Source organism: Musca autumnalis, unplaced genomic scaffold (genome assembly GCF_047663935.1).
Source record: "Musca autumnalis isolate F117 unplaced genomic scaffold, ASM4766393v1 scaffold_1, whole genome shotgun sequence".
Lineage (NCBI taxonomy): Eukaryota > Metazoa > Arthropoda > Insecta > Diptera > Muscidae > Musca > Musca autumnalis.
The window spans coordinates 245,032,527-245,058,157 of NW_027411644.1; the positions used below are offsets into that span (position 1 = coordinate 245,032,527).

The 25,631-nt window shown below is 35.1% G+C and overlaps 1 protein-coding gene across 3 annotated transcripts in view; it reads left to right on the forward strand.

Annotated features, from left to right (window-relative positions):
• The window catches only part of Dscam3 (Down syndrome cell adhesion molecule 3), a 457,425-nt gene that overhangs the window by 124,078 nt on the left and 307,716 nt on the right, over nt 1-25,631 (forward strand). For all 3 annotated transcript variants that reach the window (XM_073960642.1, XM_073960641.1, XM_073960643.1), the window contains exon 4: nt 6,893-7,035. In XM_073960642.1, the coding sequence (XP_073816743.1) occupies nt 6,893-7,035 (143 nt within the window). The remainder of the gene's footprint in view (nt 1-6,892; nt 7,036-25,631) is intronic.

Genomic DNA, 25,631 nt, shown 5'->3' on the forward strand with positions numbered 1-25,631 from the left:
GGTCCAAAATTTGTCCTTCGTAATATTATTTCCAAACTTAGTTCAAGTTCGAAGATAAGCCATATCAGGCCATTCCTTCAAGTACCTCCCCCATAAAAATTTAAAAATCTTCCGAAAAATTGTGCGCACGATTTGACCCATACTTTATACATCCTTATATATCTACCAGATATAGATCAGGTTCGAATATGGATTATATTTGTCCACTCCTTCGGGTACCTCGCACATAAAATTTCAGATAAGTTCACTTTAAGACCTGTTCTCAAATCACTTTGATTTTTGTTGAAGCAACTTGTATTCGTTGATTCAATTACAACAGTAAAAGTTTTTTTTAGGGGCAAGTCCATACTTCTTGAGAAAACAGCCCAAACGACGCAAAAATCCCCATTGGCACAATAACTCTCGAACTAGTCATCCGATTTGGTCCAAAATTTTGCCTTCAACATTTGAGTCTAAGTGCAGTTTAGTGTCTGTACGAAGATCCTTTGGAAATATATACCGATCTGTTCGTTGTGGTTCTAGTTACATTGATAATATGTTTTCCGTGGACAATTCCATGTTCCCTGGCATACTTACTTACTTAGCTGGCCCATTACAGAACATTTGTTCCATAGGCCGAACTAAGAATAGATCTCCAATTGTCTCTATTTGTTGCTTCGCACTCTGGAATACGGCGCCTTTTCATCTCTTCATCCACTTGTTTGCGCCATCTATTCCTTGGCCTTCCAATTCTGCGTGCACCGCCAAGCGGTTCGTATTTATACGCCTTTTCAGCGGGTTCACCTTCGCCCATTCTTATGATATGGCCTAGCCAACGCAATCGCTGCATCTCGATACGTTTAACTATATTGATGTCGCTGTATAGCAGATACAGTTCGTGGTTCATGCGACGTCGATATTCACCGTCAACGCAGATTGGTCCGTAGATCTTTCGAAGAATTTTTCTCTCAAACACACCAAGCACTGTCATGTCTGCTTGCTCAAGTACCCAGGCTTCGGAGCCATACATCAGCACGGGTAGTATCAGTGTTTTGTAGAGCGTTATTTTTGTTTGACGAGATGTGCCTTTTTTAAACTGCTTACTTAAACCAAAGTAGCATCTGTTGGCCAATACAATTCTTCTTTTTATTTCACAAATGATGTCGTTTGTTGTGTTTACGGAGGTGCCGAGGTAGACGAAGTCTTTTACCACCTCAAAATTATAGGAACCAACTTCCACAGTTGGTCCGATCTCAATGTACGCCTTGTGCGTCGACACCATCAACTTGGTCTTCTCACCGTTTAGCGCCAGACCCACTTAAGCAGATCAGTTACTTCTTTTACTGATCGTCCCATGATGTGTATATCATCAGCATAAGCAAGTAACTATTGGCTATTGGTGTAGATTGTGCCACTTCTTTTGACGTTTGTCTCTCGTACAACCTTTTCCAGCAGGATGTTGAGTGATCACACGAAAGGCTGTCTCCTTGTCTGAAATCTCTTTTGGTACAAAACTCTTCGGAGAGGTTCTTTTCTGTTTTAACTGAGGACCCCGTGTCAGTTAAAGTCATTTTACAGAGCCGGATAAGGCATGGCTTGGTATACTTTTGAACGCATCGGGCTGTCGCTTTATAATCGACAAAAAGGTGATAGGTGTCGATCTGCATCTCTTGGGTCTTCTCCAGGATTTGGTCAATGGTGGACTTGCCAGGTCTAAAGCCGCATTGGTTTGGGCCAATTATCTCGTTGACCATAGGCTTTAGACGTTCGCACAATATCCCTGACACGATCTTGTAGCAATAGGGAGTAGACATATGCCCCTATAGTTAGAGCATACATTATCTCCCTTCTTGTGGACGGGGCACAGGATACTCAGGTTCCAATCGTCGGGTACGCGTTCTTCCTGCCAAATTGTGCTAACTAGCCGATGCATACACCTTATCAGCGTGTCGCCTGCGGTTTTGAACAGCTCGGCTGATAAGCCATCGGCTCCTGATGCCTTATTATTCTTTATCCGATTTATTGCAGACTTTACCTCATCTTGGCTGGGCGGTATACATTTAATACCATCTTCTGGGTTTGGGTCTGTGGTATCTTCGTCGTCTTCGCTGCTATTGGATACCAACAGTTTTGAAAAATGTTCCTTCCATATCCTGAACACACTATCTGTGTCAGTTACCAAATAACCTTGCTGGTCTCTGCGGGAGGATGTGCCTGTACCAAAGATGTCAGTTTGATGCTTGACTCTTTGGTAGAATTTTCGGACTTCATTCTGGTTCCTGTACATCGCGATTTTTTCACACTCCCGCTTTTCCATCTCCTTCTTTTTCCTGCGGAAAAGACGTTTCTCCTCTCTCCTTTTCTCGCGATACTTCTCCGGTGCGCTACGCGATGCTACGGATTGTAAAGCAGCCCTGTATGCCGCATTTTTCTCTTCGGTAGCAGCACGACACTCCTGATCATACAATGGATTCCTTGGTGGAGGTCTCTGGTATCCAAGTATGGATTTTGCGGCTGTTTGCATGGAGTGGGCAATACTTTGCCATTGCGCTGATATGTTATCGGGATGTAGAGTGATTTTATTAAGCAATTGGGCTAGTTGATTGGAATATGCTGTGGCTATCTGTTGTGATTGCAGCTTACCGATGCCTAACTTTTGTGTTGTGTCTGTTCGTACTTTGTTTCCTACTTTTAACCGGGTGCGTACCTTTGCTGCAACGAGGTAGTGGTCCGAGTCTATGTTTGCTCCTCGGAACGAACGCACATCCAACAGGGTCGATGAATGTCTTCCATCTGTCACAACGTGATCAATTTGATTTCTTGTTTTCTGATCTGGAGATAGCCCCATAAGGGCTATCATGTTTTTTGCCGCTGCGAAGTCTATCAGGCTCATACCATTGTCAGATGTTTCACTGTGGAGACACCATTTTCCCATTGTTGGGCCAAATATATTTTCCTTTCCAATTGTGGCATTAAAATCGCCTAGAATAATTTTAATGTCATGGGCAGGACAACGGTCATATGTTTCTTTTAAGCGCTCATAAAATATATCTTTGGTCAGTTTGTCCTTGTAGAATTGTAGCAAGTCTTTCATTCACTGGTGTGAAGCTAGAGACCAGGTGTTTTAACCTCAGACCAACTACAAATCCGCAACCAAACTCATGCTTTATGTCAAGGCAGCTATAATACAGTGCGTCACCTTTAGGTGTTATTATGACGCCTTTCCCATTCCATCGTATTTCCTGTATGGCAGTAATGTCGGCCTTGTACTTTTCAAGTACATCTGCCAGTGCGTAAACTGCACCTTCTCTATAAAGAGTGCGGATTTGTTTTTCTTTTCTTTTTTTCATAGTAGGCTGCTTTTTCTAGGGGAGGGTTACTAACCCTGCGCCCAAACCCAAGCTTTTAACGTTCTTATGGGTGACCGCACTGCACATTTTAGCTCACTACCTATAACGGGTGTTAAAGGCAGCTACCCCAGGTGACACCACGGGGAGGTCAGTGTCCACTTGAGATGAAAGAGGGACCAAGATAAATCCTGGACTTTGCCATGTTAAAGCCGGTCAGGACCGTTCCTTGGTATCTTTCATCCCCTACGTCATACTGATCCAAAAGTTATACGATGACCCACTGAAATGACTCCCAAAACAATATCCACTTCCATAATGGACTATGTCGGTCCATTCCTTTAAGTACCTCCCTGCAACACTTTTGAACTTTAATCCTAATCCACATTTTTGTCGGAAAGTTCAAATGTCAAAAACGGGCCATAAAATTCTGACCTTAAATAAATTCGATCTGTCCGTAGATGAAAATTTCATAATGAGGGTACTTTTTGCTTGTTTTTTAGGTTTTCACGATTTTGCTTGGAAATCGCAAGTCCTATCGAAATGCGATTAGAGAAAATATTGTAGCTATGCGTTGACTGTATCGGCTCTTTAGAAAACAATGTCATGTGCGGTGCCCCTTAACCAACTTTAAATAAAAACAGTTTTTGCAGATACTGAAACAGATGAGAAAAATCCAAAAAACAAGAAATAAATCGCTGGTGGGATTTTTAAATAAATCGCTTTCAAAGTACACATTTTTAGGTTTACTTTAGGTTTTTGCGAGTTTGCTTGGAAACTACAAGTCCTATCGAAATGCTGCTAAAGAAAATGTCTAGCGGATTTGCTGTTATGATTTAGTCCTGGAGTCATGACATTCTTTTATGAGGAGACGATACAGTCAGTGAATTGTCACAATTCGATACACTCTATATCTCAAAAACGGTAAAATCTACGAAAATATCATAATAAAAAATCTTGTAGAGAATTTTCACTGCTACAACATTTTCTTGACTTCCACTTTTATAGGGCTTGCGGTTGTGAAAACCTAAACATTTATTTAAAAAGCACTCCGGCGATTTTTTGTTTTATGATTAGTGTTTGCTGGGCGACCTCTTCTTCCGCTTCCTTGTGGATTCCATCCAATGGTTTGTTTGGTTATATCACTGGGATCCTTCCGCCCTATCCACGTACATTTCCGTTCTTTGATATTCATATATGTATATTGGTGTTTGATTTGTTAGCTCCCATAGCCTGTTAATTTATATTGTGTTGGGCCAGTAAATTCTTAGCAAGCGCCTTAGGCAGCGATTGCTGAAGCTTTGTAGTCGCAGTATAAGCTGAGGGGCCGCGTTCCATGTTTCGCAACCGTACAGAAGGACTGATATTGGTTCGAGTTGAAATAGATGAGGCTGTCCAATTATTTTTTACTTGTCCAAAAGCTTGTTGTGCCTTTTTTCTACGGTTCTGGATATCGCCTGCGCTTCCAACGCTATTTGTGATAGAACTACCTGGATATATAAAGATTTACACATATCGACATATGAAGGAAATGATATATAAAGATGCAATTAATAATATTATTGTATATGAATTTAATAATAGTAATGTGTAGAAGCTCATTATATACCAATATTTAACCATTATCGTTTCCTTCGTTGCGAAAATACGTACGTGACTAAAATATTTACTGTTCTCTTCATTTTCACAAAACAAAAATATAAATTTATTGCAATATGTCTGAACAAATTATGTAGTTTGTGTGACAATTCCGAACAATAGGGTGAACCGAATGTTGCACACATTTTGAATTACGCATGGAATATTTGTATAATATTTATCAAATCTACAAAAAATACTCGTTAAACTATACAGTTAAATAAATAAACATAAAATATTACAATTAATGTGCTAAAATAATTATCAAACATATTGTAAATATTCTTAAACTAAATTTGTTTAATAACACCCCACCCTACATTTAACTATGTTATCAATGTCATTGTACACAGTTACTTATTTTGTATCTATTTCGATTGCAAACAACATTTTTTGCACGGTAACAGCGTTTTTCTCTTCTCCTTACCCTTCTTGTAGTAGAATGCAATACGTAGCATCCATTAAGAGGAACATCCATCACATACGACTAGGGAAAATTAATGACAAAATTTCTTTAACGCAACAAAATATGTTTGCTCTTGAATGTATGGAAGTTACGGAGAATGTGCACTGAAATGGATGCATTTGACGTTGACTTTATTATTCCCCCTTAAGGACATTATTTGTATGCATGTTTGTTGTTGTCTTTCTCTAAATGAGCACTTAAATAAACTGTTAAATTACATTTAAGTGAATAACGACTTGAAAATTGTGTTGTGTGTTGAAGTCAATGATTGTTTGATATTCTACCACGATTGGGAATTATTTTTGAAAATTGTAGCATTTTGAAGCGTTTAATATGAAACATTTGGGAAGATATTTGATTAAGAAATAACGGTGTAATTCTTGTATTAAATACTTATGTGTCAAAGGAAAGGGTTTTCCAGTCCCTTATGGTAGGGACTCATAACTCATTCTCATGATATAACTCCTGATGGTAACACTGTCCGACAGTCAACATTACACTTAAACTGGACTATATACGTTTGAAAATATAGGCAAAATTGAGTAAAATGGCATTTTTAATTGTTTGTTTTCTCATCGTTTTGACCTTTTAGAGGTCAAACAAATTTCAAAGGTCAACATTTTTCAAAAAAATATTTTAAATACTTGTACTCGTCGTACGATGCTGGTATTGGTGTCATATTAAAGATGAGAGTATAGGCTTTATATAATAATTATAAATAATTGCATTCCAGGATAAAAAGGACATCAAAATATCCTTCATAAATTAAGTCAAAAGTGAGCATTTTGGCAGGCGCATATCTTCTAAACCGCGAAGAATTTTAATTTGTTCATGGAGGCAAATTTGTAGCCCTTGTCATAAAGAATATAAATTCTGGACACATAAAATTTAAGTTCTATTAGGTAGTGGAACTGCAAACAAACAAACAAACGTACAAACCTGTTTCTACATTATATATACATGTTAACAGTTAACTCGGATGCATCGATTGTAAAACATTTTTGGTTTTTACAATATCCTTTCTAAGGTTTACAAAACCTACGTTTTTTGTTCAAACACAAAAAATGGTTTGGCTCTATAGTTATTTAGGGAGTTCATCATACCTTAAACTTCTACCTGATCCCATGACATTATTGCATACTTTTAAAAAATGACATATTTCTTTTATTGAATACATCAATAATCTGCGTTTATTTCGTATATCTGCAATATTTAACTAACGTTAGGTTTCAATATTTATTAGCTTTTTTCACAGTATTTATATTCCCAATAATAAACCAGTTCATAAACATATTTTTTTAAAGATAGCAAATTTTTTCGTTTGTAAACAACAACGCCATATCGCAACGAACAGTAAAGCACAACATATGCATAAACTCGTACATACATACATACAAATGTATGTCAATATTTCATTTTATAAACATTTTTTTACATTTTCTTGTCTTCTTTTTCTTTGCAGAAAAATAGCTGGCAACGGTACTCTCTACTTTCCACCATTTCTGGCACAATACTATCGTTCCGATGTACATGAGACCATGTATCGTTGTCGTGCCACCAATGAAGTTGGTACTATATTGAGTCGGAACGTGCACGTACAAGCAGGTAAATAAAATATGTTGTGTTACTCTTTTTTTCTGTGTTGCTGATGTTGTTAAAAACTGAGTTTGTGACTGTCATACGTGGAATATCTATTTAGGTTTCAGTTTTTGTTTGTCCCAATTTGCGTATAGCTTACCACGCGGAAAGTGTAATAACTTCAAAAATTTTACAATATTAACTTACATCACGAAAACATGCAAAAATTGACAAACAAATATTTCAATTGGAAAAGAGTACACTGGCTTGTCAAAAGCAAAATTGGCAATATTGCTTGCATATTTGAATTTTTTTCTGAAAAACAATGTTTAATATGAATAAATAAACAGAAATCTCTTCATGAAATTATTGTCAGCTTGGTTAGCATGACGTATGGGGTACGTCGTACTTAGATCGAACTTTTCATACCCACACCACAATGTGAATAGGATGTTATAAGTTTGTTTTCCCGAAAATTCATGTAACACCGCGAAATTTTCGTCGCGGACCATGTGGTATACCAAAATTCATATCTCGACGAGATAAAGCGATTTTGAGGCCGCAATTATGAATCAATCGTCACGAAATTTTTTATGAAGGTCGGGTTCAGACCAGAATAGTTCCCTATTGTGCTATTGGTGATGATAGCAAAATATTTGGTGGGTGAAATGGACCAAAAACAAAATTTTTGTCCGATTTTGAAGCGGCTACGTAGGTCGTAATTAAGGCATAAATAAGGTTGCAATTTAACATGATGATCAGGTAATATTTAGCAGGTTAAATGGACGCAAAATTTTTGTGCACAATTTGCTAACATTTTTAGTGTAATGTTGGAAGACATATTCCTTCCACGTAAATTATATTTGAAATAGGAACTCTCGACCTTTCCATTGATACAAATAACGTTGATGTACGTGTTCACACAGAGTTACAGCCTATTTTATACAGGTACCCCACAGTTTGAATTGTGCAGTGTAATCATAATCGAGCTAAATGTCGCAGTTATAGTTCAATACTGATACATTTTTGCACGATTTAAGAGTCAAGGAAAATTCCAATCATCTTGGATAATACTGTGCGACAACAAAAAAATGACAAGTAAAGCAGAGTGGATTATGAAAGTAGAGCTAAAAATATGAGACACGTGTATCGGCGTTTTTAATGTTTAGATCGGAAAGTAACCAAAGTAGGCGGGGCAAGTTCTGCACATTTCACAGTGGATCCACCCATTGGCCAAAAATAAAAAAAATAATGTCAAAACTTTGGTACAACATCTGGCAACACAGAGCTATGACATGGACCTTTTTAAAAATATATTAGTTTTTGTTTCATTCGAACGCGATCTTCTTAAGAATAGCTTCAAAAGTCGGAACATTTAACTAATATTTTTTATTGTGAGTCCAACCTATATTTTAAGTGCAAGTAAATATATTGAAAATATGGCGAAACTAATACGTATAGCAAAATAATATATTGGATTTTGAAGAAGAAGATAACAGCTTAATTTTCATTAAAAATAATGTTTTAGCGTGTTGTGGAATTCTAGTTAGTTGCATATTTTCTTAGTGTGTTTTGTAATGCCAATTCGATCATATACTTAAATTTGACCTAAGGTTTTAGTCATGATGCCCACCAGTGCCCATCTCGGGAATAATTTTCCAAAAAAAGTCATGGGTTTAAGATTATTCAGTGTTAAAATCAGCTGCCATCTAGTGCCAGACTATAAATGGTGGGTCGCTGACGAAAGCTGCCCTAGAATAGGGTTTCTATGGAATTATTAGCGTATAACTCTGTTATCTGACCACGTACATTAACATAATTGGTATCAGTGGCTAGCTGAAGAAATCTTCTTCCTAATTTGTCTTACGTTGGCGGTACGTGCCTTCCAGGAAGCCCCAAGCCTATTTTTGCATCATAAGATAATCGGGACCTTTGTTCATGTCATTTTGTATTAACAGCATAAAACAATTCTTACCGTATACCCCCTCCAGAGGGGAAAGGGGGGAGAATGCTACGCTCGTGGTTTCTTAAAACACTCTTCGCAGCAGCACAAAGCTGTAAACGGTTCATATAAGGGGTCTTTTTGGTCCTTTTTTCGAAAATCTTTCAAAAACTCCTTTAAAATTTAATAATATTAAATCCAAATATTCCACAAAATTGTTCGCCATAATTTTACTATAGGTCTCAGAATACACCAAATCTGTAAATATTATCTAATCGCCAGGAATCTCTAATAATGGAAAAACACGTTTTAGGGTTAAAGTCGGACTTCATTTGAGTTTATTCAAAATTGTCCCATAAAACATAATTTTAGAGAGATGAAGTCAAAGACAAAAATATTCTTCGTCAAATTTCACTGTGGGTCACCAAGGAAATTAAATCAATCAATCAAATCAATTTTACGAAAAAATTTCAGTGTGCTCCAAATGCCAATTATCTCAATATGCCAAGAACAAATTCATTTCATTAGTAGGCGTGCTAATTAAAGACATCATGAAAAGGGGAAACGGATAGGGAATCTGACAGGAAACGGATATAGTAGAAAGAAATAAAACGGAAACAGATGTGAGTTTCCATAGTGAAAAATAAGAAAGAGTCAGCAATGATGGAAGTTTTCCAACATCAGAGAGCTGTTCGGAGAGAAAAGGAAACCAAAACAAATGACTTGGACAACGAGCTGTTCTGTTGTCAACTGTGCCCTTCCATCCATGGTCGAAACAATCCATTTTTATATGATTTCAGTTATGACCCCTATAGCGCCAAATACAAGCTTACCCTTATGGAATCAAACAGATGTATTTTCAAATTTACTCACAACTCATATTGGTATATTTTAACAGAAAAATTCAATGATACAGGGATCCAGAAGTGGATCGCAAAACTTGTCTTATAAATATGATCACACAATGATCTGATAATTGTTTTAAGAACAATGAAAAGGAAGAAGATGAAGCAACCATCTCACAAAAAAAGCTTAATATAGATAATATCAGATTAATATTTAAATTATATTTAAGAAATAGTGATAATATGAGAATAATAATATTTTAAACCTAAGTGGGTATATATAAAAAAATTATAGTACAGAAAAGAAAGTAAATATAAAAATTAAAAGTGAAAGATGAAGTAAATTAAGTGAAACCCATCTCCATGCAAGAGAGTTAATTGGAGAAAGATCCCGATTCGTGTACATTTAGTTTCCGTATGTGCGAAGTTCAAGGATCTCAAAAAAACATCTGATATTCGGACATCAAAACATAGCACAGTGTCCGATTTTCCGAAAAACCTGGTCAAAACTCTAAATATGAATAGATTTTGACCTAACCATTGGTTCTTATGTTTTTCCGGCCGCTGATTACATTTTTGATATTATTTAACCCTCAGGCGGTCATTTAAGGGGTCTTTTTGGTCCCTCCTCCTATAAAATGTGATCTTATCGGATCAAAATATTCTACAAATTTGTTCGCCATCAATTTTTACTATGGGTCTTAGAATACACCAAAACTCTATACCTTACCTAAACTCCAGAAATATGCAAAATTATAAACACATTTTAGGGTTAAGGGCGTACTTCATGTGAGTTTTGGCAAAATTGTCATACAAAGCATCATTTTAGAAGAATGGCGTCAAAGACAAAAATGTTCTCTGCTAAATTTCATTATAAGTTACCAAAGAAAAGAAATCTCTATTTGCATTACATACCAAGAAAATATCGGTATCAATTTTGCCAAAAAACCAAGAAACTAAAATAGGGTTGCAAGCTTCCACCATTTCTACAGTTTTGGAAATATTTGAGTTAAGATCCCTTGGATTCCTTGCACTTTAGGTGTATAATGTCTTTGGTAACTATACTGACAAGAATGCGAGGAATATTTTTCTTAAAAAAATTAACCCTCGTGCGAGTCACAAAAGGGGTCCTTTTGGTCCCTTTTTCCACAAATCTTTAAAATCTCCTATAAAATATGATCGGATCAGACCAAAATATTCTAGAAATTTGTTCGCCATAAAATTTTACTATAGGTCTTAGAATATCCAAAACTCCAAATTATACCCAAACGCCAGAAAGTGACCCTATACTATATTCTGACATTCTGAATGAAAGAAAATCTGTACATACCTGCAAGACAAAATATCACATAATAAAAATAATTTAAAAAAAATCAGTTTCAGTGTTTTATTTACAAATGCACTTAAAACTAGAAAATAATTTGTCGCTTAGCCTCAATAAATATATTCTTTCTCATGATGGAATCTCTCAAATAAAACGCTTGCATTTGAATTAAAAATTGTGACAATATTGAACGGCAAGCGTTTTATTTGAGAGATTCCATCATGAGAAAGAATATATTTATTGAGGCTAAGCGACAAATTATTTTCTAGTTTTAAGTGCATTTCTAAATAAAACACTGAAACTGAATTTTTTTAAATTATTTTTTATTTTTAACCTTTTAGTAAATACATTTTTTGACCACTGAGAACAAAATTATAGTCAATTTTGGCCGTAAATTTAGATAAAAACTTTAAAATGCTTGAAATCGTGTAGTACCGTTATATAAAGGCTATACCAAAACAAGGACTTATGTCCATAATTTTATATGGGGAAGTTTCTGTACCATTGGGGACTCCAAACGCCAAGTTACAGCCAATTCGGCCTAAAAATGAAGATAAAATCCCTAAAAAACTTGAAATCGGGTAGTACCGCTATATGGGGGCTATACCAAAACCTGGACCCATGTTCACAATTTTTGTTGGGGAAATGCCTGTATCATTGGAAATCCCAAATGACAGCTAATTCGGGCAAAAATTAAGATAAAATCCTCAAAATACCTGAAATCTGGTGGTACCGCTATATGGGGGCTGTAGGGAAAATTGGGCCCATATTTATGTATTGTCTTCCAAATCTGAAAAGTGTGCAAATTTCAGTTCGATTGGTCAACTGCAACTGCGTCAAAATTGAGTTACCAGATTTGAAATGCAAGTTAAATAAAACACCGTTAAAACACTGTAAAATGGACCAATCTTTGTTTTCTATATATATAAAAGAGTAGTGAGGTGAGTGACTGACTGATTGACTGACTGACTGATTCATCAGCGCCCAGACGAAACCGCTGAAGCTAGAAAGTTGAAATTTTGGGTGTTGGTTGCTGTTGGTGTGTAGGGGTGAGATAAGGCTGGGTTTTTGGAAATTCGACCTAGAAGTGTACGAAAAGTACTAAAAGGTTCTAAATATGGTACCCTTCGTATTAGGCAAACGGTAAGAGCTAGAATTCTGAAATTTGGAATGAGGGTAACTGATGGAGAGATAGAAAGATGTACCAAAGGGTTTTTAGAAATTCGAACTATAAGTGTACGAAAAGTACAAAAGGGTACTAAATTTAGTACAATTGAGATTTGGGTGAACATATAGAGCAGGAATCCTGAAATTTGGAATGAAGGTCACTGATGAAGAGTAACGATGAAAGGTTTTTGGAAATTCGAACTATAAGTGTGCGAAAAGTACTAAATGGTACTAAATTTAGTACAATTTGGATTTGTGTGAACGGATAGAGCTGGAATACAGGCATTTGGAATGATGGTCACTGATGAAGAGTAATAATGAAAGGTTTTTGGAAATTCGAACTGTAAGGGTACGAAAAGTACTAAATGGTACTAAATTTAGTACAATTTTGATTTGGGTGGACGGATTGAGCTGGAAGACAGACACTTGGAATGAGGGTCACTGATGAAAAGTAACAATGAAAGGTTTTTGTAAATTCGAACTATAAAGGTACGAAAAGTACTAAATGGTACTAAATTTAGTACAATTTGGGTTTGGGTGAACGAATAGAGCTGGAATCCTGAAATTTGGAATGAAGGTCATTGATGGAGAGTAAAAAAGAAAGGTTTTTGGAAATTCGAACCATAATTGCACGCAAAGTATTAAATGGTACCAAAATTTTGTACAATTCGGATTTGGGTGAACGGATAGAGCTGGAATCCTGAAATTTGGAATGAGGATCACTGATGAAGAGTAAAAATGAAAGGTTTTTGGAATTCGAACTATAAGTAAACGAAAAGTAATAAATGGTACTAAATTTAGTACAATTTGGGTTTGGGTGAACGAATAGAGCTGGAATCATGAAATTTGGAATGAAGGTCACTGATGAAGAGTAAAAAAGAAAGGTTTTTGGAAATTCGAATTACAAGGGTACGAAAAGTACTAAATTTAGTACAATTTTGATTTGGGTGAACGGATAGAGCTGGAATCTTGAAATTTTAAATTAGGGTCACTGGTGGAGAGTAACAAAGAAAGGTTTTTAGAAATTATAACTAAAAGTGCACCAAAAGTACCAAATGGTACTAAATTTAGTACAATTTGGATTTGGGTGAACGGATGGAGCTAGAATCCTGAAATTTTAAATTAGGGTCACTGGTGGAGAGTAACAAAGAAAGGTTTTTAGAAATTATAACTAAAAGTGCACCAAAAGTACCAAATGGTACTAAATTTAGTACAATTTGGATTTGGGTGAACGGATAGAGCTGGAATCCTGAAATTTGGAATGAGGATCACTGATGAAGAGTAAAAATGAAAGGTTTTTGGAATTCGAACTATAAGGGTACGAAAAGTAATAAATGGTAGTAAATTTAGTACAATTTGGGTTTGGGTGAACGGATAGAGCTGGAATCTTGAAATTTTGAATGAAGGTCACTGATGGAGAGTAAAAAAGAAAGGTTTTTGGAAATTCGAATTAAAATTATACGAAAAATACTAAATGGTACTAAATATAATACAATTTGGGTATGGGTTAACGAATAGGGCCGGAATCCTGAAATTTGGAATGGGGGTCACTGATGAAGAGTAAGAAAGATGTACCAAAGGTCGAAAAGTCCTAAATGGTAGTGTGTTTAGTATGATTTGGATTTAAAGAGCTGGAACCCTGAAATTTGGAATTAAGATTACTGTTGGAATATAGAATTGAGATATGGAGGTAGCTTTGGAAAATCATACTAATGTGCACGAAGTAGTACTAAATGGTACGAAATTCGCTATAATTTGTATTTGCGTGAACAGATTATTGTTGGAGTGTAGGATTGAGGTAGTTTTGGAAATTCGTACTATTGGCTATAATTTGGGTTTAGGTGAACGGATAGAGCTGAGATATGAAAGTACATTTTGGAAAATCGTGTACGAAAAGTGTAAAATAGTACAAAATTTGGTACCTTTTGGTATTTGCTATTTGGTTAAAATTTTGTACAATTTGTGATTTTGTAAAGGGTAGAACTGGCATTTTGAAATTTGGTATTAGATTAGCAGTTGGTGTTTAGAGTGGAGGTAGGGAGTATGTTTTGAAAATTCGTACTTATTTATACAAAAACTACTAAATAGTCCTCAAATGGGTTTCAGAGGAACTGGAAAACTGAATTGGGGTTAGGATATATGTTGAATATAAGGAAGTAATTTTTGAAACGTTTACCTATGTGTAGGAAAAGTTGGGTAACATGTTGATACCAAAACCATTTTAAATAGTTAAGGTACTAAATTTGGTGTTGGGTGTAGGAACAAAGCTGGGATTATATAATTTAAAAATACGAAATTTGTACAAAAAATACGAAATTGAAAAATATTTGTTATGAAGATCGCTCTTAAGTATGAGACAAACTTCTGAGTTTGAAAAATTGTACTGAATATTGCCCCATTGATTTGATGTTAAAGCCAAGGAGTTTTTAAATAATGTACTGAAATAAAGTAGTCAAACGTGAAGCATCATTTCAAAACATGTTTTTTGTTCTGACCGCTTTGGTATGTAAATTTGAAAACGTGGTCCAATGCGACAATTTTGTTAACTAGAAGGTATTTACCCCTGATATTAAAAAATCCTAAATTGAAATGCCTTCAAAATTTTTCCGTTATATACTATTGACATACCGGTGCACATTAAGTACAATTTTTTGTAAAGAATTTTTCTAACCTTTCATGCCACAAATTCCGAATTTCGGTTGGAAAATGTGCAGAAGATCTTCCAATACTCTAAATCTTCAAAATATCTCTTCTAATAAACGTGGATTGAAGTGGAGATTTTTTAAATTAAACTTCTATATCCTCTGAGTATTCAAGGTCCAAATTTAAAGAAAATTGGACAATATACATTTCTTCTTCTTTAAAAATACACTAAGTCAAGAGGTACCGTTATATGGGGATATACGAAAACGTGGCCGAAAATTTAACGGGTCTATTCGGGTTCTGGGCGAAACCGCTAAAGCCAGAACCTTGAATTGTGAAAGTGCGTGATTTTTTTGTGAAGGGGTGAGATAAAGTTTAGTGTTTGGAAATTCGTACTGGAAGAGAATGCTGTGTTAGTGAAGGGGTAAAACCAGGAGTCAAATCTGAAATTTGCAATATGATACGTATTTTTGGAAATTCGAAATAAAAAATATGGTAGCTGTGTAGGGATGCGATACGGCAATTTTTTTTTTAAATTCTGACTACAATCGAAAAAAATAGGTCTTAGTACAACAATATCTCCAGTATTCACCATTCCCGTATTAAATATTGTTTATATATATTTCGTTTCCTTTCAGCCTACGAAGTAGCGGGCATTTGCTAGTAATTTTATATTCATGTATTGTCATCCAAATCTGAAAAGTGTGCAGAGTTTTAGTCCGATTGGTCAACTGTAACCGTGTCAAAATTGAGTTAACAGATTTGAAATACAATTTAAATAAAACACTGTAAAAATTCTAAAAATGGACCAATATTGGTTTTGATTTCATATTCATACATTGTCATCCAAATCTGAAATGTGTGCAAAATTTAATTCGATTGGTCAACTGCAACTGTGTTAAAAATGAGTTACCAGATTTGAAAAGCATGTAAACTTGAGCACTGTGCAACACTGTAAAAATGGACCAATATTAGTTTTGATTTCATATTCATGTATTGTCATCCAAATCTGAAAATTTTGCAAAGTTTTAGTTCGATTGGTCAACTGCAACTGTGTGAAAAATGAGTTACCAGATTTGAAAAGCAAAATACCGGGATCGGGTGGTACCGTTATATGGGGGCTATAGGAAAAAACGGACCCATAGTGGTTTCGGTTTCATATTCACGTATTGTCATCTAAATCGGAAAAGTGTGCAAAGTTTTACTTCGATTGGTCAACTGCAACCGTCTTAAAAATCAGTTACCATATTTGAAAAGGGGGTTAAGTTAGACACCGTAAAACACTGTAAGAATGGACCAATATCGGTTTTGATTTCATATTCATGTATTGTCATCCAAATCTGAAATGTGTGCAAATTTTAAGTTCGATTGGTCAACTGCAACTGTGTGAAAAATTAGTTACCAGATTTGAAAAGCAAATTAGATAAAACACTGTAAAACAGTGTAAAAATGGACCAATATTGGTTTTGATTTCATATTCGTGTATTGTCATCCAAATCTGAAAAGTGTGCAAAGTTTTAGTTCGATTGGTCAACTGCAACCGTGTTAAAAATGAGTTACCAGATTTGAACTAAACACACACCGAAGCAAGTTAAATAAAACACTGTAATAATAATAAAAAGGAAGGTGCAGGATGTTTCGATGGAAATTGGTAAAAAAAAAACCTCCTTTTTTATGAAATGATAAATTACGCGGCCCAACTCGATCTTACTCACAACTATTTTCATAATTTATTGTGAAAAGTGATCTTGAAAAAAATTAACAAGTACGGACATAAATTATTAAAGAAAATATTTAATAACCGTTGTTTATTTTGCATATTATCATAGATTTATAAACAACTTAAATATTGAAGAGAAAAAAAATGCAAATAGGGTCACTTCGACCTGCTTTTATACCCACTTATTAAACAAGAAATGTATATATTTTTCATAACTACACGCACTGGGATCCTATAAACAATAGTGTAAATTGATAATTTTTTTTTTCGATTTTTGGCCAGGTTTTTTGGAAAATCGGACACTGTGCATAGGCTTGACTTAGGGTGACTAACATTTCTTAAATAAATCTCTAAAAAGGTAGATTAAACAATCTATAAGACTTAATCACAATGGTTACTGTGCAATACTTTGACTCACAAACTAATGCGAAAGGGAAACAAAATATTGGTCACTCTGATGATGATCCGAATACCAGATCAAAACAAAAAAGGAAAAAAAAGTAAATAAAGTCACTCACTTTGTTATAGCTGGTTCACTGTCCATCGGTGAAAGCGCTTTCAATGAGAACGGAGAACGGCCACATGCACTGTTGATAACACTGGTCAACAGGACTTTTGTTTCAACCGAAGTTGCAGTTGTTTCTAGATGAAATCGGCGAGTTATTTTCAAATCCGGTCCCGGTTTTTCTCCATCAGCTCTTGTTTTTGAGATATAGCTCAAAATCGGTTTTTACGAGTATAACCCAGACTTTCGTTATTTTCGGATACAAACAAATATTTTTTGTGGGTTTTTCGACATTAATATATTAAGGAGATGTTGTACGCTCGATACAAATCGTTTTTGAAATAGTTATGGTAAGTATATATCAAACAAATATAGAAAATATATGACGGACCTTGTAAAAATTGCATATTTTGAGTACTTTAAGCTGTAATTACGTCATCGGGAGAAGTCATAGGATCTTCATATGGTACTCCGGATATGCTTAGGATGTCTACTATATAATCCAGTATTCAAATGTATAATATAGAGTTCATAGCCCCCATGATTCGGCCATAACCTAAAAAATCGCCATGAAGACTGCTAAAGGGAAATAATTTACCAGTGATATCATTACCACATAAGCCATTTACTTTTCAATGGCAGTCTTCATGATGATTTTTAGGTTATGGTCGAATCATGGGCGGTATGAACTTTATATTATATATTTGAATACTGGACTATATAGTAGACACCCTAAGCATATCCGCATTGCCATTTGAAGATCCTATGACTACCCCTGATGACGTAATTATAGCTTAAATTACTCAAAATAAGCAATTTTTACAAGGTCCGTCGTATATTTTCTATATTTTTTTGATATATACTCACCATAACTATTTCAAAAACGATTTGTATCGAGCGTACAACATCTCCTTAATATATTAATGTCGAAAAACCCACAAAAAATATTTGTTTGTATCCGAAAATAACGAAAGTCTGGGTTAAACTCGTAAAAACCGATTTTGAGCTATATCTCAAAAACAAGAGCTGATGGAGAAAAACCGGCACCGGATTTGAAAATAACTCGCCGGTTTCATCTAGAAACAACTGCAACTTCGTCTGAAACATTCAACTTTTTCAATTTTGTTGAGCAGTGTAATAGGAATTTGTGTTGAATCATACGGCAATGCTAGATGAGTCGAAACTGAGTTAAATCAGGAGAACTCCAAAAAAGAGTGGATGTTTTCAGGGTACAGATGAGAGATTGGTGTCAACATCAAATGCGGTAATTTGTTATGCAGCTAACAGAGGTATGTTGTTAGCACTATTTCAACACTTATTAATGTAACAACAGCCCTATGTCTGCAAGATCACCAATCAACATAATTCTTGTAAATCATACACTTAATGATCATCAATAAACTTAATTATCAATTTTCTGTACCGGGATTGCTGATGGCGTTACTATGTTGATTAGGGATCTGTACATGAGTCAACGGGACTTTTTTATCTCCTCTCCATCCACCCTTCCTGGATATTATATTAACGCTTTTGCACTTTGGTTGATCTCTTCTTTAGAATTTGTAACAATAATGAAAAAAAATGGAAGGTAATAATCTACATGTGCACTATGATATAAATCTTGTGAAGTTAACCTCAATTTTAAGCAAACTTAATTATTGTATGTATCGACTTATAATTTTCTCACAATTTCGATAATCCTACAGCGGGTATTATAGGTTTCACTGCTTCCAAAGTATTTTTATTCGTTTGTAGGCACGTCTTCACCAAACTCTTCATTATAGTTTACATTCTACGTAAAAACCGGGGAAGTTCACATCAATAATTCATAATTTACCGGGAGGAATTCCCGAATTATAATTTTATAAGGCCCAAAATTCAAATAAGCACTGATTAGATTTTTGCAATCACAAATCCTCCACGATATGCGTTTCTTCCCATCAAGTATAAAAAAAAACCCGTTTGCGTTCTACTTTGGCAAACCATTCGTGTTCATACTGCGACGATCGATAAAAACTGATTTGATGCGGTCCAACAAACAGGAGGTGTGCAAAATTGAGAGAGGCGAAAGCTATTGATTATGTGCGTTGCTTTTCACCCAAAAGCTTTGATCACCACAAACAAACCTAAGCCAGATAAATTAATGATTAAAAGATGAATTCAAAAGGAAATAGTAGCAATCATTATCATCAATGTTTCGGCATTAAACATCAAAAATAATTGGATAATGAACGAATGGTTATTCAAAGGCAGAATTGTTGTGTGTGAATCCAAAAATCTAAGAACATTTGTTAACCTTAATTGAAATATTCTCACTGTAATATATTCCCGTAAAATCAAAGTACTCACATCAGCGCTTGCTGACTTCAAGCCAAAAGAAAATACATATTATATATGTTTTTAAATCAAATAAAATTAAAACTTCGTTTTTCAAGGTAAGAAATACACAACAACTTCGGCATTTATAGAAAATTTAAACTTTTGACAACGAACACTAATGGATGATGCAGCAAAAATAGCCGAACTCCTATAGATTCGGGCACTTGTCACCTCGGTAGGATCCCCAAGCAAGGTTTCCATTCCAATAAGAAAAGAAAACTATCCAGATGAAAATGCAGGGAAAACGTCAACAATGTGATAGGTAATTTCCTCCATCAAATGCTAAAAACACATAGATGGCGTTGTCTTCCATGTTATTTAAGGAAACGGAAATGTTAAATTCAAAAACACCCTAAGCTACTGGTGCAAGCGCCACTACAAAGACCCCTTTGATGAACAGCATGAGGTTTAAAATTTTCAACAGAAATAGTGCCCACATCCTCCTCTGTAAAGTTGCTAAAGACACAATTGTTGCACAGTGTAATAATAGGATAGTATTTAGCGGGTGAAACTGGCCATAATTTTCATGGGAAGATATTCTAATTAAGGTTTTGTTCCATATTTTGAATTCTGGGGGGCATATTCCGACAAATTAGGAACGCAAAACTTGAAAACTAACTCTTTATCTTTCCCTTGTTGCAAATTATAGTCATATAACGGTTAAATGACAATACTACTGTAGAAAATATACATAAGTGTTTTCCTTTATCGTTATGGGTTGTTTGCAAGTAACTGCATTTACGTTAAGCTAGAAAATGTGGCAATCATTATGGAACAGTTTTTAAACCAATGATGAACAAGAAGAGAGCATTCGTATGGGGGCATCGTACGAAGACGTAAAGGCAAGTGCTCATCTTTCCTTTAAACAATGACAGAGAAATTCCCACTTTTTTTTAAATTAAGGCAAATTATAATGATGTACAGGATCTGCGGTGTATGTACCACCTTTGGTAAAACGCATTGCAATACCTCGAAATAATGGTCTTATTATATCCCAGCCTTTATGCTAACGTGGGTTTATACACCTGATACCACCAAATAGGTGCCTAAACGAAATAACGGTTTTGGACCCCAAGTATATTTGGAGAAAATTCGTTTCAGACAATTTGGAGACGATTAAGCGCTGTCTGTCTGCCTGGTTGGCTGTTGCGCACGCTTCCAACGACTGGAACCAAATTTTGAACTACGTAATATTTTCCCAAACTTAGTTTAAGTTCGAAGATATGCCATATCGGTCCACAACTTCCGGTACTTCCCCCCAATATTAAAAACACGTCACTAAAGTGGTCCGGATAACCGTGTTGTCCGGACAAAAGACCACCTATGAAACACTGTTTTTAACAAGTTAGAAAGTATCAGTCGGCTTTGACGACAGAGATATACCCTCAGACCATATGAATTAAAATTTTCATCTACGTACAGAATTTTGTGGCCCTTTTTGGACATTTGAATTTGCCGACAAAAATGTGGATTAGGATAAAAGATCAAAATGTTGCGGAGCAGGTACTTGAAGGAATGGACCAACATAGTCAATTATGGAAGTTGATCTTATTTTAGGGGTCATATCTTTTCGATTGATGTAGCGCCCACTAGTCACTTTAGTGGGTCATAGTTTAACTTATGGATCAGTATGCCAGGAAGCATGGACTTGTCTACGGAAAACATAATCTCGCTGTAAACGGGACCACAACGAACAGCGTCGGTATACATTTCCCAAGGATCTTCGATCTTGTGGGGGAGGTTCCCTAGGGAGAGGACCGATATGGACCATTTTAGAAGTTAAACTAAATGTGGACAAAATATTAGGAGATAAAAAGTTTTGACCAAATTGTTTGCCCCGTTCAAGATATATCGTGCATACCATTTTAGTGTCATTTTTTTAATATTGGGGAAATACCGATATTGCCCATATTCGAACTGAAACTAAGTTTGGACAAAATATGACGAAGACCAAGTTTTGGACCAAATCGGTTGATCCATTCGAGAGTTATCTTCCGTTCCAACCACAACACACGGTGTCATAGGGGTTTTTTGCACCTTTGCACCTTTCAGGAGGCAGCGTATGCAAGTTGCTTCAAGAGAAATCAAAGTGATTGGGGCCTTAAAGTGAATTTATCTAAAATTGTGTATGGGAGGTACCCGAAGGAGTGGACAAATATAGTTCATATTCCAACCTAATCTATGTCTGGTGGACATATTAGGATGTGTAAAGTATGGACCAAATCGATCACCCCGTTCAAGAGTTATCGTGCGCACAAATTTTCCGAAAATTTTTGAACTTTTGTGGGGGAGGTACCTGAAGGAGTGGACCGATAAAGCTTATCTTCGAACTTAATTTAAATTTGGACAAAATATTACGAAGGCCAAATTTTGGAGCGAATCGGCAGATCCGTTCCAGAGTTATCTTGCGCTCCAACCACTACACACGGTGTCATGGGGTTTTTTTGCGCCTTTCAAGCTTTTTTTCAGGAAGTATGGACTTGCCCCTGATGAAACTTGTACCGTCGTATGGGGGGCAGTGAATACAAGTTTCTACAGCAAAAATCTAAGCGATTCGAGAGCAGGTCCTAAACTGCACTTTTCCGAAATTTTGTGTTGGAGTTACCAGAAGGAGTGAACCGATTGAGTCCATATTGGAACCTCATCCAAGTCTGGTAGAAATTTAACGATCTGTAAAGTATGGACCAAATCGGTAACTCCCTTCAAGAGTTATCGTGCGCACAAATTTTCCGAACATTTTCGAGCTTTTGTGGGGGAAGTACCGGAAGGAGTGGACCGATATAACCCATCTTCGAACTTAAATGAAGTTTGGACAAAATATTACGAAAGCCAAATTTTGGACCGAATCGTGCGCTCCAGCCAGCTAGACTGAAAAACAGACGGACATTGCTAAATCAAATCCAAATTGTCTGAAACGGATTTCGTCCAAACATACTTGCGGTCTAAAACCATTATTTCGATGAGGCACATTTTGTCCGTATGAAAGTGTATATACTCTCGTTAGCATAAATGCTGAGGATATAAAAACAAATCTCAAATGGGTCACCCTTATAAGGGGTCTGTACTAAAACCTGGACCTATACTATCTAATTTTTGAAAGGTATGTTTTGTACCTCTAGAAATGTTTTGTTTCTTTAAGGAAGAAAGAAAGTTGTATACCCCCATGGAAGACTATTTTCCAATTTTCAGCCGTTTTGGTGGATATTGGAGCCAAAACACCGAAAATAGGTATTTCGGTGTGATAAATACCGAAAATCGGGAGGTACCGTTATATGGGGGCAATATCAAAATGTGGACCGATACAGCCCATTTTCACTACCAAACATCCTAGGATTAATAGCAAATTCTATACCAAATTATAAAGCTCTATCTTTAAAATGTCGACATGTATTTTGATTTCAACAGACGGACAAAAGGACGGACTGACGGACATGGTTACATCGACTTTACCCTGATCAAGAATATATGTATATACTTTATTAGGTCTCCGACGAATATTTCGATGTGTTACAAACGGAATGACAAATTTAATTATACCAAATTTAATTATATTATGGTGGGGGGTATAATTAAAATTGTAGATTGAAACTGTATATATTTTTATAATTATATTCGTGTATGTACATATATATGTATATGTGGACCTGGAATGCTATATCAATTTTTTATTTATGTGAGCCAGAATATCATTGATTCTGGTTTCAAAGTTGTTTTTGAAAAAAAAACTTGTAAAAGGTTTTTTTTATAAATTTCCCATAAAAATACACAAACACAAAAATAAAACCGCAAACAAACATACATACACACACACACACACACTGAAATATTGAAACTAGTTACTATCTATTGATGTTGTTACAAAAAAACTTTTTTAAAAGCTTTTATAAAATAAAAAAACATTCACCTGAATCTATGTTGCTTTGAAAGAAAACTTTTCTCTCCACTGCATTTGCATATTATATGACCTTTCAAAGCAGAACGCAATTTATCATAGTTTATTTATTCGAATGTGCAATCTTGAATGCAGTTTATATTGCCTTTGGGAAAGGCAAAAACGTTTTTTGTTTGTAAGAAAAATATAAGGTTTTTTCTTATAACAACAATTTATGCGAATCAATCAATAGAAGATTTATTATACAAATAGCAAATATCTAAAAAACGCTTTGTTAAGGAAAATTACTATGAAAATATGTGAGCTTAAAGGATCAAAGGAAGTGAAAAAAAACAAGACCTGAATCTTTTGGTTCAACGAAAGTACTTAAAAGGAAGTGAATAATAAATGTTATATAAATAAAAAGATTTTCTGCAAACGTGTGGAATATGCAAGAAAATGCACTACATATAAAAAAGAAAAAAAAAAACATTTGTCAAACATTGACAGAGAATGAATCAATTAAAAATATTTTTTTCTTTGGTATAGTTGAGTACATAATTCATTTATTGTTATTTCTTGAACATAAAAAAATTCACTAATTATTAAAAACCATTTCTTAAAAATATACATTTTATATATTATGAATCATATTTCTACCAAGCCTTTACCGTATTTCAATAGCAACAAATGATGTTCAAGAGACGCCTCAATATTTTGTTTCGCTTTTGTGCGTTCGTTTACCCCCGACCCCAATTTATAGCCTAAAGGTATATAGAACGGTGATGATTGTTTCTCCCCCAAAGCATTTTTATTGCTACATCTGTTCGTATTGTTCCATTGCTGTTCTTGTTGTTAAGATCTTGGTCTTTTCGTTGTCATGTTTTCAATCCTTTTTGATGTCATTGCTTTATGGCGCAACTGATTGCTGTTTCTTCTCGTTCCTCATTCATAAGAACACGAATGACATTATATTGCCCTGTAGATATTTCTGTAACTAAATGCCAACAAATTGTTGTTATGATATCCTCCTGTTTTATTATTGTATTCATCGTAAAACAGAATGGAAAATTGCTAAGCGCGATATAAAGATGATTATTATTAAATGGAAATATTTGAAAAAAAAAATAATTGAAGAATGAAAATGAATTTGCTGGAATAAGGAAGCATTATAATAAACCGTAAGCTTTTGGAATACACATTTTAGAACTATAATTTTAATGCTGAATAATGGCACGCTGCTCTTGAAGCAACATTAAATAGAAGGTGCTTACACTTGGGAAGTTTTTGCAGATTCTGAAACTACAATGTTCATAGATGAGAAAAATTAAGAAAAAAATTGCCGGAGCGCTTTTTAAATAAATCGCGATTCCAGTCGGCATTTTTAAGGGTTTTTTAGGTTTTCACGATTTTGCTTGGAAACCGCAAGTCCTATCGGAATGGGGCTAAAGAAAATTTTGTAGCTTTGAAAATTCTCTACAAGATTGATATTTACTTATTTTGATATTTACTTATGTTTTACCGTTTTTGAGATATAGAAGTTCAAATTGGGACAATGCACCATTCTTGTAGAGACATGTTCTTTAGTCTCATTCCGATTTTTTTGGTTTTTTGATTTTTCTCATCTATGAACATTGTTGTTTCAGAATCCGCAAAAATTTCCCAGGTGTAAGCACCTTCCATTTAAAGTTGCTTCAAGAGCACCGTGACGGACAAAAACTAGCAGATTTAAAATATATGTCGTCTGCTACGTTCGAAAATGTCCAGGAGGAAGAAAAAAAAGTACCGCTTTCTGAATTAAATATTTTATTATGACTGTAAAAGCAGTATTCTTCGTTTATTTTGTCGACTTCAACACTTGTATTTTGTTTGATCAAATTCCATCGCGTTTGGGAAATTCTTCGTAATGTTTTGAATTTTAGTTGGGCCTTACGACCTTTTCCTTCACTTCACTATGGGCCCAATGACAGGTTTTTGAGGCAACAAGTCACTGGAAGCTGCTGGACCTTTCAAATTTAGCCCCGATGTTTATAATGAGCATAAAAATACATCTGCAAAATTTGGAAGGAATCATTTCAGATATAGGTATAGCTTTCATATATATGTTTCAACCGATTTTATATTTAAGGCGCACTAAGGTCATAATTTGCAACATTTGATATGGTAAATCCTGTTCAATTTAGAACCACGTCCGAAAATTTTGGTTCTGATCGGTTCAGGTATATAT